This window comes from Aythya marila (genome assembly GCF_965140915.1).
Source record: "Aythya marila genome assembly, chromosome: Z".
Classification (NCBI taxonomy): Eukaryota; Metazoa; Chordata; class Aves; order Anseriformes; family Anatidae; genus Aythya; species Aythya marila.
Genome location: NC_139080.1, coordinates 37,959,387 through 37,972,554, shown reverse-complemented (window position 1 = coordinate 37,972,554; position 13,168 = coordinate 37,959,387). Strand labels below are relative to the sequence as shown.

Genomic DNA, 13,168 nt, shown 5'->3' with positions numbered 1-13,168 from the left:
GAGGGAGGGGAGAGGGAGGTGGCCGAGCCGGAGTGAAGTGAGGCGCTCAGCTGCCAACACTCACACACTGCCTGCCGCCGCCGCGCTGCTCCCGGACCCCGGGCAAGAGGGGGAGAGGAGGGAAGGCGAGGCAAAGCGAGACGCGGGAGAGGAGGCAGAAGACCCCTGGCAAGGGGAGGTCAGAGAGGAGGGAAGCGCGGAGAGGGGGGAAGGAGCCTCCTCCCCGCCGAGAGACGACTTCCCATGTAGCGGAGGACAGAGGGAGAAGGCTGGCGCTCAGAAACTGTGCGAGAAGCTTTCCCAGCAAGTTACTTAATCCCCGAGGAGCAGAGGGAGGAGGGGACAGCAGTAATCACCGTTGCCGCTCATAATCACTATCCCCAGCCCCTCACCATTTGACCCGCGGGCGGTTCAATGCACTATTCCAAGCTCTTCCTAGTTTCCTCCTCGGGGTAACTTCGGAGGACGCGCCGCCGGTGTCGCCGGGAGGCGAGGAGGAGAAGAGCCTCGGAAGAAGGAAGGAGAAGTTTTTGTGGGGGTTGCGTGCGGAGGAGGAGAAGATGGGCTGGAAGCGCCGCTGCTGCTGGGGAGGCGGAGGCGGCGGGGACCTTCTCTGCCGGCTCACCCTGGTGCTGGGGTTCCTGCTGCCCGCCTGCAGGACGCGCCTGTACACCAACCACTGGGCTGTGCGGATAGCTGGGGGGCTGCCGGAGGCCAACAGGATAGCTAGCAAATACGGATACGTCAATATAGGACAGGTAACCCTCCTTGCAACTACTTCCGAGCCGGGCGCCGGGCAGGGGCTCGCGGGGTCCGCTGCCGCCCCGCCGCCGCGGCAGGGGACGGGGACGGGGACAGGGAGCGGCGGAGGTGATGCTCGGGGGCAGGTAGGCAGCGGCCGGGCCGGGGGCTGCTAGCGCGGCCGCAGCGCCCCCTCCGCGGCCAGGTGCGGAGCGGGGAGCGGGGCTGCGCCCCGCGGAGCCGGCCGGGGGCGGGAGGGCGGCCGGGGGGCCCTGCCGGGTCTCGGCCGGCCTCCGAGGCGGCGGAGGCTGAACTTAGCACTCCTTGCCGCTCCCCTTACTCGGACGGAAAAAAAAAAAAAAAAAAAAAAAAGTAAAATTTTAGAAAATCGGAATCAAAGCGGAGCGCGTCCCGCGGCCAGCGCGCGTGTCCCCGGCGGCCAGGACGTGGCAGCCGCGGCCGCCGCCGGGGGCGTCCCGACCCCGCGGGTGGTTGGAGGCGCGGCGCGGAGAGGTGACAGCGCTGGCCCCGCTGCCCCGGCAGTGCCGCCGCCATCGGGGCCCCCCGCCCGCTGCCCCGCCGGCGGCCCGGCAGCACCTGGGCTCTGCGGAGCCTGCCGGTGCTGGCCTGGGAAGCGACTGGATCCCGGCACGTCCCGGGGTCGCCCCGTGAGCAAATTGCTGGGATCTGCCGGGAGTTGCAAGCGGGGAGCAGCCGCTCGTCGCGGGGTCCCAGCCCTGCTGCCGTAGCGAGGCACGGCTGCCGTTCAAAATGTCCCGGGATCGCTTTTTCAGACAGAGGTTGCGACCGGCAGCCTCGGCTTTCCTGACCACTAGCCACAGAACAGGATTCGCGTATCGTAGGGCTGAGCGAGTCGAGCGCCTGGAATATAATTCTGTTGCACAGCTGTGTGCGAACATCCCAGCATAGTCATTCTAGACAGTAGTTTACATGAATCGAAAGTTTAGGAGTGAGCATTTACAGGTAGAGAAGGTTTCATCTCATACGTGAGATTCACAAAAATGCAGCCAAGTTTACACAGCAGGCCTTTTACTTCATCCAGATCAAAGTGACACCCGATTTTTGTTTGTGTTGTGAGTCCCCACATACTGTATGCTTTACTCAAAAGTTTGAAGCATGCATCTCAGCTGTTCCCAATCATACCAAACCTGAATGAGACAGTTGTGCAGCCTGTTAAGATGAATAATTTACATAAGAAAAGATTGAAAATGACACTGAGGCAGCACAAAACATGATGTATGAAGATGCAGGTATTTAGGCAGGTTGAGTATCAGCTTCCCTCATGGTGCTCTTTGGCAGGTAGGAAGTGTAGCTTCCTCTTAGAGGCACAGAAATTAGAAAGGAAGTTTTGGTGTCAAGATTCAACCTAGACCTTTAAATTGCCATGTTTGTGAAATGAAGGAACCCCAGGGTAAAGTCTGCATATTCCTGCTTAGACCTTTTTAGTGGTGTAATAAGCAACAGCCAGTTGGAGGGTTCCCTTCTTCCCCCTTTTATCTTTTACCAGGTCAACTGCCTAACTTAAGGCCTGCTTTTTTTGTGACTTGCACATCCAAACCTCCTGTTGAATTAAGGAAAGAATGTAGTAAGCCACTGTTGCCTTCTTATGTGCCAGTGAAGTGCCATGTACATAACTATGACATATTAATAATAGATACATTACTGATCAGGTGTACAGATAGGAAGGAGAGAAAATAGAGACCATAAATAATGAACAACTGGAAAACACGTTACAGGATATGCAGATGAAAAGAGCATTTGTGAAGGGAGTCAATAGTTACTTAGTTATGCAGATAGGGAGAAAGCGAGTAGAAGAGCAATATAAGAATGTTAAATGATGTGTGTATGAGAAAGGAAACTTCACTAATGTATTAAACTACTGATGTGTGGCTTCTTGTCTTCTGTCTGTAACCAGCCTTTAAGCACAAGACACAGGCAGTGGACATATGGGAAGAAATTCCACAGAGCTTGTTGTATGTGTTTTGGATTTTTGTCATTGTGTCCCACCAACGCAAAGCTGGGGGCTCTTCCATTGTACGGTTATATATCCTGAGGAATCTTTTATGCATTTGCACAAAGTATTACAAAAATTTCCTTTCATAGATATCTTTTGAGGATGGCCAGTTCCAAGTTTATGGTAATTCCATGCAAAAACATCTCCAAGTGGTGTTTCTGTGACAACACGATTATTATATATAGTGTGTATAGTGTATTATATATATATGTGTGTGTGTGTATATATAGTGGTCAGTCTGCAGTGAATCTGTTCTTTTGTTCCCACCTGGTCCTTATACAACTTTCATCAGGCTGACCTGGTCACTACAATTCAGGACCTACAATTTGAGAATCGAGTTCATAAACTAATCAGAATGACTCTGGTCTGGCCATACATAAACATGTAAATACATATTTCAAAGTGTATGTGAAATAACTGTGTAACTGTATTTCTTAAAAAATACACACACAAAAAAAGTAGATCCTGTTCTGTGAAGGTCACAGAAAAGTCACTGTGTAGAGTAGAGTAAATCACTTGATAGACATGGGTAAAAGGGAGTAAGGTAGTTTCCTTTTAAAGAAAGGAAGTCAGGAACAGTGAGTGAGATTTGGTCGTAACAGGTTTTTTTGCATGGGTTGGAACAGTGGGCACTTACTTGACATAGAACAGAAGGTGCAAAAGAGTATGAGCAGGGGTAAAAATCTCCTGTTTATTATTGAGACACAATTGCAAGTAATTTAAAAGTCTGTATTTGGTGTGAGATGTTGAAAGACATTCTGTTAGCTGAATACACCACCAAAACACTGAAAGAGAGAAAAACAGTAAGCAAAATTCTCTGCTAGACGCAGGACTTCCCGTGCTCAATGTCTGTATATGGTAGCAGCTAAGGTCAGCCAATTAAACTTTGGTTTTGCAGATAACATCCCTTCTAGGTAAGCTGGAATAATATGATTAAAGCTGAATTCATCAGTAAGAAGTTTACTTTTGCTTGAAGAAGGTAATTACAAGTCTCATAATAGCACACATCCATAAATAATCTGAAATAGGTGAAAAAAAAAAAAAACACACAAATGTAATGTACTAAGCGTAATGTTTCTGGTTTAATTAAATGTGAAAGTTCACCTTTAAGTAGAAAGTGCAAAAAGCTAAACTCAAGGTGTAAATACAGATGGTCCAAAGAACTGACATAGCACAAATGATGCAGAAGAAGAACATAGTTGAAATATTCTAGAGAAAAGGTAGCAAAGTTGTGTACAAAAATAAAAGTCAAGTGGGGACAATGACAAAGAAGCAAACCAGGAGGATTCTGACAGCAGCTAATTGCAAGATTAGAGCTGAAGGGAGTAGTAGAAAATGGAAGAGGGTTTTGAAGGTGTTATTCTTGCCAGCCTGTTAATTTTGGATGATTGGAGATTTAAGATGATATGGGAGTGAGAGAGAGCAATTAGGTCAGGTTAAAAGGAGGAAACAATTTGGTTGTGTTTGTAGAGAAGTGGCACTGAAAGGTGTGTTACGTTGGCCAGTGCAAACAAGATGGTAGACCCAGAAGTCACAAGCACATCCCTTCTCCCGCTTTTTGTTATGTGGTGCACTCTGTTGGTAATAGAATTTGTTCCTCCTTTTGATGGTACTTGTGTGATCTGGAGAATATCCTTTGAGTCTTGAAATATCTGTTACATTCATTTTCATTGCCATGGTGATGACAGAAAAGCTACAAGGCCTATCTGAATGATTGTACCAGTCAGTCATAAACTGATGGATGAGATGTATTTTTTAAAAAGGTCTAGAGATCACCTGCTGGTGAGCAATTGAGAACTCCTGCAACTCACAGCTTCTGGTAAACTCCTTTTGCTGTCAAACTTATCTTGAGGTCTTCATCTCTTGTAAGAGAAATTTGAAACTTCACCCTCTCTGCTTATTGGAAAGGGGAGTTTTCCATTAACTCATAGAAGATTCTGTGCTTTTCCAGGCTGCATGTTCTGGTTCTTGTTTCCTGCAAATTGGTCCAGCAAACTGCTCATTTATCCTGCATGTTCCTTTTATGTTAACAATGTGAAATTGGCAGTAGACATGGAAGCCTGTTCTTCAAAGATGCTTGAATTCCTACAGTGAACTTAGCAACTGTCATTAACTTTGTTCATCTATGGCTTGGAAAAAAATAGAGCAGCAGTGTCGACCTATCATTGTATCAGCTGTTACAGTGTCTTTTGCAAGATTCTCTTCCCCCTAGGGATGTGTGGAGGTTAAGTATCATGAAAACAGAGGCAGTAGATCTCTTTGTTGACTGCAACAAAGGAGCAGGTTAGCCTTCTGGAAGTTGGTGATTATTATGATTGTGCCACCAGTGTGGAGCTTCTCATTTGGACAGCAGATCCTGCTTGAGCAGATCTCAAAACTCCAATCAATAGACTTTTGTCCCAAGACTTTAGACTTCAGTACTTGCTTACTGTTAATGTAAGTTCTGTGACAACCACAGCTTTGTTAAGGCTAATGAAGCAAATGTGGTGAAGCATCAGCATAAGCTACAAAAGAATCAGTCCCAAGGCCATCTGTGTCTGACTGAACTTCAGAATAGCACAAGTGGTAACATCATGACTTAAATGTGTGTATACATATTTATATTTTCTTTTACCATTTATTACAGGCAATGCTGGCCTGCCGTGAAGTACAATTAGTAGTTTCTCTAACAAGCGAATCCTTGTCTCATGTGAAAAAATGTCTCCACTCCTTTTGCATGAGTCTTTCAAGCAAGCAGTCTGGACTGGCAGTCCCTCTGGGACTGTGATAAGGTAGTATAATGCAAAGCAGCCAAGGAGTTGTTCTAAGTTACATGCTGGATGGAGCAATTTGGGATACACCCTGTCCCCTAGCAGCTCCTTGCTGACATATTTTACCCTTCTGTCTTGCAGTGGCTGTACTAAGCAGACATTTGTCTTGGAGTGAAGTGTTGGTCACTGACATTTTAGAAAGTTTCTTTCACTCTTGGCAGCTGCTGAGGGTTAAATATACTGAAGCACATAGTATGTATAGCATTTTGTACAATTGGCATAAATATTATGACTGTGCTAATATCATGGAGATTTGTTACTATGCAGTGAAAGAAGATATCTGTATCTTTTGATACAGATATGAGAATTTAAATTATACTTATATGTCATGTTGGTTCCCATGTTTTTCCTCATTCCTTGTAAACACAGCTTCTCACTGGATATAAATCTGTGTTTAGGTGCTAAAATATTCTTGATAGCCTGGGTAAAGGTACATTGGCTTACAGAGGGATGACTTGTAAAGCATCTGAGAAGCTGGGAATGTTACTCCTGGCTCCAGTGCTGAAGGCTTTTGTGCTCTTGACCTGTTGACATAAGCTTTTTCCCCTGACTTTTTTATTTATATAGATGAAAGAATAGAAGCTTCAAGAAACTGAGCACATAAGTTTTTTGTCATATGAAAGATGTAGGCTTCAACATAAGGAAGATTTTCTGGGCTTGTGCTTTTCTAGAAATTGGTGATTCTTCATTTTCAGGAGCCAGGAGTTTCTCATTCGGGTAGGGGTCATTCCTTGAAGGTGCAGGAAAGTATGAGAAGCCACCAACTGATACCCTGAAAGAAATGGAAGAATGAGAGACATCAAGGTATCTCCTCTGTGCCTCCAACAAGGGAGTGAAATGCTGCCTTAATTAGTATAGGAATACATTTTAGATCCTTCTGTTCATATTCCTTACTTAGATCTAGGCAGGAGCTGTGGATGGGTCAACACTTTTCCAAATCACATCTTTCCTCCCTAGTAATTTTTCTTTTCTGATCTCTTTCAGGGTCTAGTGTCCTACTCCCTACCCTCAGCAAATGACAGAATACCATTTTCCTCCAGTGTTCTGCCTGTGAGAAATACATACTATTTACAGAAAGGCACCTAAGCATTCTAAGTTGAGGGATAGCCCAAGAGATAGATAATGCAAATACTGATGTGATTTGTCAAAAGGTATTAGTGGGAGTTTACAGACTTAATGCCAGTAAATCATACAAAGAGTTACTGAATATTAGTCCATTTCAAACCTGATTTCCCAGAGATGGCACAGAGGAGATGTTGTGCAATAAAATCAATTGATCAGCAAGAATAGGAGGAATGTCTGTTTTCCATTTTCCAAATCTGTTCCCGATGGGAAGCAAAAGAAAATTTTGCAAACTAAGTAGCTGAAGTTGATAGACTAGAAAAAGCATCAAGCTGAGAAAAAACAGAGCTTATGCTAAGATGGAGAGCCTAAAGTAAGGTTGCTGTCTACAGCAGAGGTTAGAATTTTCTACCATAATTTCCACCATCTCATATTGATGACTCAGAAAAGCAGGATGGTCTGTCTCTACATGTAAAGAATTTCAGCTACCCAAGAATAGTAAAATAGACAGTTAATAATATAGACAAGCCCATTAAAAGCCTGTGTAGTCATGACATTGAAACAGTGTCCACTCTTACCTAAGTTAGTAGCTGGAATAAGTTTAGTGACCTCCTGAGAACTAAAGATGCAAGTACTGGGACTACGGTATTGGAAGAATCAAAGTGAGGTGTACTCCAGACTATATGCATGTGCAGGTATAGTAAGTTTACAGAGATACAACAAGGAAAATTAAATTATTTCCTACTTGTGGTACAGAAAGTACTTTTGGGAACTGTTGGAGAATAACTAGATGGACAGATCTTTGGAAAATGTCAACACCAAAACAACATTCTTGCAGATGGGTACATGACACAAAAACAGAAAAACAGCACGTATTGGAGAATACAAAGGGTATGCCATGTCTAACTACTTCATACTTAGCAGTAATTCTCTTGTCAGTGCAGTTAAAATGAGAGGGAGAAGGGAAAGAGAGCAGAGCATACTACTACTAAATGTGAGCTTTCATTAGGAGGTAGATGAAGAATAGGATGTGCTAAATGGGTTCTGGTTATAAAGGCAATCTAATAGCCTTCATATGCTGTTGTAAAATGAGGGAAGATGAGAATCTGGTTTTACAGCATAGTAGTCAGGCTACAAATTATGCGATGATTTTTTATTTAGAGCCCTTAGGCAAACACACACTAAATTATACTTTTAAGAATAGCAATTAGTTGCAAACCCAATTTTCAGATGGCAGTGTTTGTGGGAACTACTCCTCTCAAGCAAGATGAAGTGGACCAGGCTGGATGAAAATGGAAGAGGAGGAAGAAATCAGTAAAACATAGTAATGAAAATCAGTAGTGTGTCATATGTCTGGTACATAATAGCTGACAGTTGTAGAAGTCATGGGATGGGGGGAGGTCTCTAGAGATCACCTTATCCATTGCCATGTTCTTAAGAGGACCATCTATGCCTATCTCTTTCATAGCAGACATCTAACCACTTTTCAGACATCTTCCCTGAAGAAGCTCCACAGTGCCAGGCCACAGCCAATTGCTCCTCTGAACTACAAGCTGCAACATTCTTCCTGCAGTTCAAGGCTGGATTTCTTATTTCTTCATGAACATAAAGAGTAACAAAATCAGAAAAGTTGTAGCATTTAATTCTTCCTTGCACCTATTTTTGGCTTTTTTCATACAAGCCCAGTTCTTTCCCTTGTTTCAGATAGGTCATGGATTCACTGTTCTTTATAAGAGAACCACATCTTCTTGGGAAACGAGCTGTTACAGCTTTACAGCTGAGAATAGCATACGGATTTCTTCAGGTGTCTGGAGGACAGCACTGCTGTTTGTGTAGCCCATTATGGTGTTTGTCTTTCCTGTAGCCGTATGACATTGTTGACTTAGTTCAGCTTGTGGTCTGCTATAGCTCACAGACTGATTCTGCCAAATTCCTAGCCAGTTGTTCTCCAGCCTGAATTTGTCCAATTGTTAATTCTTGGGTACATGTAGCACTGTGTATATTCCCTTTCTGAATTTTGGCCTGTTTTTTCCAGGCCTCAGTTTACAATTTGTCAATTTTGAATTCTCCTCCTGCCCCACAATGTACTTCAAGGTCCTCTCTGCTTCTTCATCTATGCTATCCTTTATGGGTGTATTTCCTATGCCACTATTTAGATCAGTTTCCTATACCACTATTTTAGGTCAGTGAAAATATCGACCAAAACCCATTTCTAGAGGAACTCTAGCAGGCAGTCATTTGCATTCCCCTGCAATGAATGAATGTATCAACATTATTTACATAGTTTTGACCTGCTATTCCATAGCTTAATGTTGGGCTCTATATCAGGAATTTGACAGGGACTGTTAATCAAGTAGTACTTGGATATAAATACAGTATGTAACTTACAAAGCATTGCCTCAAAATGAACATGAAAATCACAGGGATATTTAATAGGACTGGATCATCAGTTCATCAGCCATTGCTGTTATAAACCTTATCAGGGTTCATTAAGTTGATTTCTTTCCCACTTTTCAAACAAGTTAAAACTAACAAGTTTTAAAAGTGGTTATGTTACTTGTAGCAGCATACATCTATTTGTTCCTGTGCTTAAGTGGCTTGTCTGTTTCTCAAGTACATTTGTGGGGAAACCCGTCTTCAATTTTGCTGCTGACTTCTGGTTTCCTGTTAGAAGATTGGCTTTGTGCTTCCATGGTCATCCTGACTGCAGTGTTTCAATTGAAATCTGTTTGCCTTGACCAGAAAAGATGTCCAGCATGTACAGAGCCTCCCTACTGCTTTGTACAATGTCATAAATAATTCTCTAGGCTTTGTCAGACAAGATATTTGCAATATTTCATTTGCATGTTTTGCAGCTGTGTTCTCTGGTTTTGTGTTTGACCAGTGTATCTTTCTCTTCCTTGCCAAATGATGAATTGTAAAATCACAAAATAGGAAGATGCATATGTCATCCATGGAGTTGAATAATTATATGGTCCTTAGTGAGGAGTTGTGGTGCTCTTCGTCACCTGCCAAACAGAAGAAATGGCACAATCAAACAGAAGCCTGCTTGCCAGAGATATATATCTTAAGAGAGTAAGTGATTATTTGGCAACATGTTGGACCCAATTTGATTGATATTTACACAATGAAAAACTCTTTGGAAAAAAAAATGGTGGCAAGTCCAGAAGAGTATCAGAATCACACCATGAAATGTAACCAGAACAGCTGGTGTGGATTCTTGCTAGCTGGTACTTGCTAGATGGTACATGATGGAGATGAGATTGTAAAAGGCGCATTAGCCAGGCATAATCATGGATCATACAGTGCTAAACAAATCAGGAAAGAAAAAAAATTGTCAGCACAGACTCTTCTATGTAGAAGGATTTTGCTCTCACAGTGATAGGATACTTCGATAAGTGAGGAATATACATCAGCAAAGGGCCTTTTTTTCATTTTCATTGAGTTAAAGCTTTTCTCCTTTTTTGAGACACTTTTGTGCCAGCAAGGAGTAGGCATCATTTATGTTTGTTTTCAGGGCCAATCCAGAGTTACAGAGATGTTACAAGTTAAATTCAAAACCTTTGCTACATTTCCATACTCATTCAAACTGGAATAAAAACACTTCTGTGTTTTTAAAAAAACTCTTTTAAAAAATATTAAAAAAAAAAAAAACTCCTTTGTGCAACAGTGAGTGCTTAGTGGGTGGCAAACATGTTACTGAGTAGTGCTGTGTGGCTGACATTCAAGCCTGCAATTAGACAATGTTCTCCTTATTTTAAATATTTAGCTTAATCAATGGTAGCATGTAGCCTCCCTTCTGGATAAATGTAGGTTTTTATTTTTTATTTTTTTACTTTTACAGATATATTTTTTTTCTTTATAAAGCATATTAACACAGTAACCTGATGTCTTAAAAACAAACAGCAAAGAAAATGCACACTGTCTTATAGCTCTAAGGCCAGTAGTATGGCATCTAAAGATATTTCCTGTAATGTTTTTGTTCATGTCAAAAGCCTTTATTCAGACAGACCTGTAAGGATGCAAGGGCACTTTGAGTCAGTTGGGAGATTCATCTAGCCTGCCTGCCTATGGCAGTGATGTTACATTACGGTTTGTGGGAGAGAAGGAACAAAACAAGCATCTGATGCCTCTTCCTCATAGCCACTTCAGCTATTTTCAACTCAGAAGACTGCCTGAAGTGGATGTGATTTCTGTATACTTAGAAACTCTTTATTTTATTTATTTATTTATTTTTTATTTTGTCCAAATGCTTATCCAGTGTCTCAATTAGAAGTAAAGTTTCAGCATCCACAGTATTATTTGGCATAGTTTTTGTTTGTTACTTCATTGTATGAAGAACCACCTGTCTTCTGTTTGCTTTAGGCCTGACTCCTACTAGTTCCATTTGATGGCAATTGAAAGACAGTAAAAGTTGATCTATGTTCACTCTTCTTATGCCACACATTTCTGAAATTTCCCCCTCAGTCGTCTCTTCTTCAGACTGAAGACTGTTAGCTTACTTATCTATTTCCCATGTGGAAGATGTTCCGTATCTTGGTTTGTCTCTCTTCTGCAGCTTGGAAACTTTTCCAGCTCTTCCATTTCTTCTTTGAACAGAGGGAATCAGAGTGGCACAGAGCACTCAAAGTATGGCAAACTCTTGGATTGTTTTCACAGTGTCTTCTTGATGTTCTCTGCTTTGTTCTCAATATTGTTATTGATAATTTTTAGTATGTGCTTTGCTGTTGGGATTTCTACCAAGCTGAGGTGCTGTGACTATTAGCCTGTTGTACCCTTAAGGTTACACTCAGTGGTACTCCTAAGGTTACTCCTCAGTGGTAATGGGCATCTCAAAACACTTCATCTTAATGTGAGGTTTGGTGTGTGCACCAGTTCATCTACATATGTCTATGCTGGATTTAATTTGTTGTTTTGTTGTTGTCACTGGATTTTGCAGCGTCCTTCTGCAGCTCATGTACAGCCAGCTGCAGTCTTTACATCCGTGATTGTTGACAGTAGCTGACAGCTACTTCTCATTTCTCACTCCTTTTTCCATGTCATTTTTCGTGAAATAGCATAGGTCCCAGAAAATGTTTTTGCACAGATCCCAGAGAAACTCCAGCAGGGACCTCCTTCCATTGTGGAAAGCTAATTACTTTTTAATAAACAAATAACAAATTGCTCCTAAACTATGTTTTTAGTAGTCTAATGGATTGTTTGCTTCTGCAAGGACCTTATGGCATGGGTTCTTAATTTCCTAAAAGCTGTTGATAAGAGACACTGTGAAAGCCTTTTGGAAGTCCAACCAAGGTATAGCTCTCAGGCCACCTTTTTCTGTACACTCGGCCTCTTCAAAGAACACTAATAGTTTTTATGGCAGAATTTTCCTCTGACTATTTTCAAAGAGGTCCTTTTTTCTCTGTGTTCATTAATTCTCCCATCTCTTACATTTTATGCTCATTTATCTCATAGTGACTTGCATGTCCAAAGTGGTTCAGATTGCCTTTTAAAATTGACATCAATTGGTCACTCACTTGTCCTGAAATATGAAAACTTTTTTTGTGTGTGTGTGAGAGATTTCATGCCACTACTTGTATTACTTTCAATTATTTTAAATTACTGAGCTTTTTTATTCATCCACGTCATCCTTATTCCTTCCAAACTCTGTCTTGCAGAATATTTGAACTTAAAGTATCATATCTCAAGTAGTCTATATGATCTGAACGAAAATAAACAAAACTATTTAATGCTCAACTGTGAAAAATCTTTAATGTTCTGTGAACATGCTGGGCTCTGTCCAGTGAGCCAAGTGTGAACGAACAGCAATGGCAGGGTTTTAAGCTAGGAAAGTTTCCCTACCTTTCTTGCAAATGAGTAGCACAGCTTCCCTGCAGGAATGGACTACGGAATGAGCTCTGTTTTCTCTCAACCAACCAACCAACCCCCATCCTGTGCAGGAAGCAGTAGTTTTACCAGCTGGAAGCGGAGAGGAGCCAGTGCAGATACCTGAACTGTGGTTTTCCAGCTCAGATTAGATTTTTATGCTCTTAAAGGAAAACACTCCTCTCACTGGACTTGGAAGAGAGTCTCTGAAATTCAGCTCAGCAAAGCAATTATTTGCAGTGTGTAAAGGCCTCAATTATCTGTTACCATGAATATTAGAAATGCATTTGCATATGCTCTGACTGTAACAGAGAGTCTGATGGACCAGAAGTGTCCCATCACTGTCACATGACAGGAGCTTCAGTCCCAACTAGTGTTGCAGCATTAACTTCAACACTGTTTGCTTCTTGAAAGATTCTGCTCTGCTCCATTATAAACCAAATTAGTCCCCTCCTTTGGATATAAAGCACAATGTTAGTATGGTTTTATTCACACCTTGTATGTAAAGTACAAGGTCATTACCAGAGAAGACACATAGAATATCTGGGATTTCCTTGATGCTCTGTCACATGCCCATACATTACTGTCATTACACCTTTCTGCCTCTCTGGTCAAGCAAACCTTTGCTTCAGTTCAGAGAATTTTGAATATCCTT

At 42.2% G+C, this 13,168-nt stretch overlaps 1 protein-coding gene across 2 annotated transcripts in view; it reads left to right on the top strand.

Annotated features, from left to right (window-relative positions):
- The first annotated feature begins 85 nt into the window (after positions 1 to 85).
- PCSK5 (proprotein convertase subtilisin/kexin type 5) overlaps positions 86 to 13,168 on the top strand; it is a 253,825-nt gene continuing 240,742 nt past the window's right edge. For both annotated transcript variants that reach the window (XM_082784364.1, XM_082784365.1), the window contains exon 1: positions 86 to 758. In XM_082784364.1, coding sequence (XP_082640490.1) covers positions 561 to 758 — 198 coding nt within the window. In that variant the 5' untranslated portion in view covers positions 86 to 560. The remainder of the gene's footprint in view (positions 759 to 13,168) is intronic.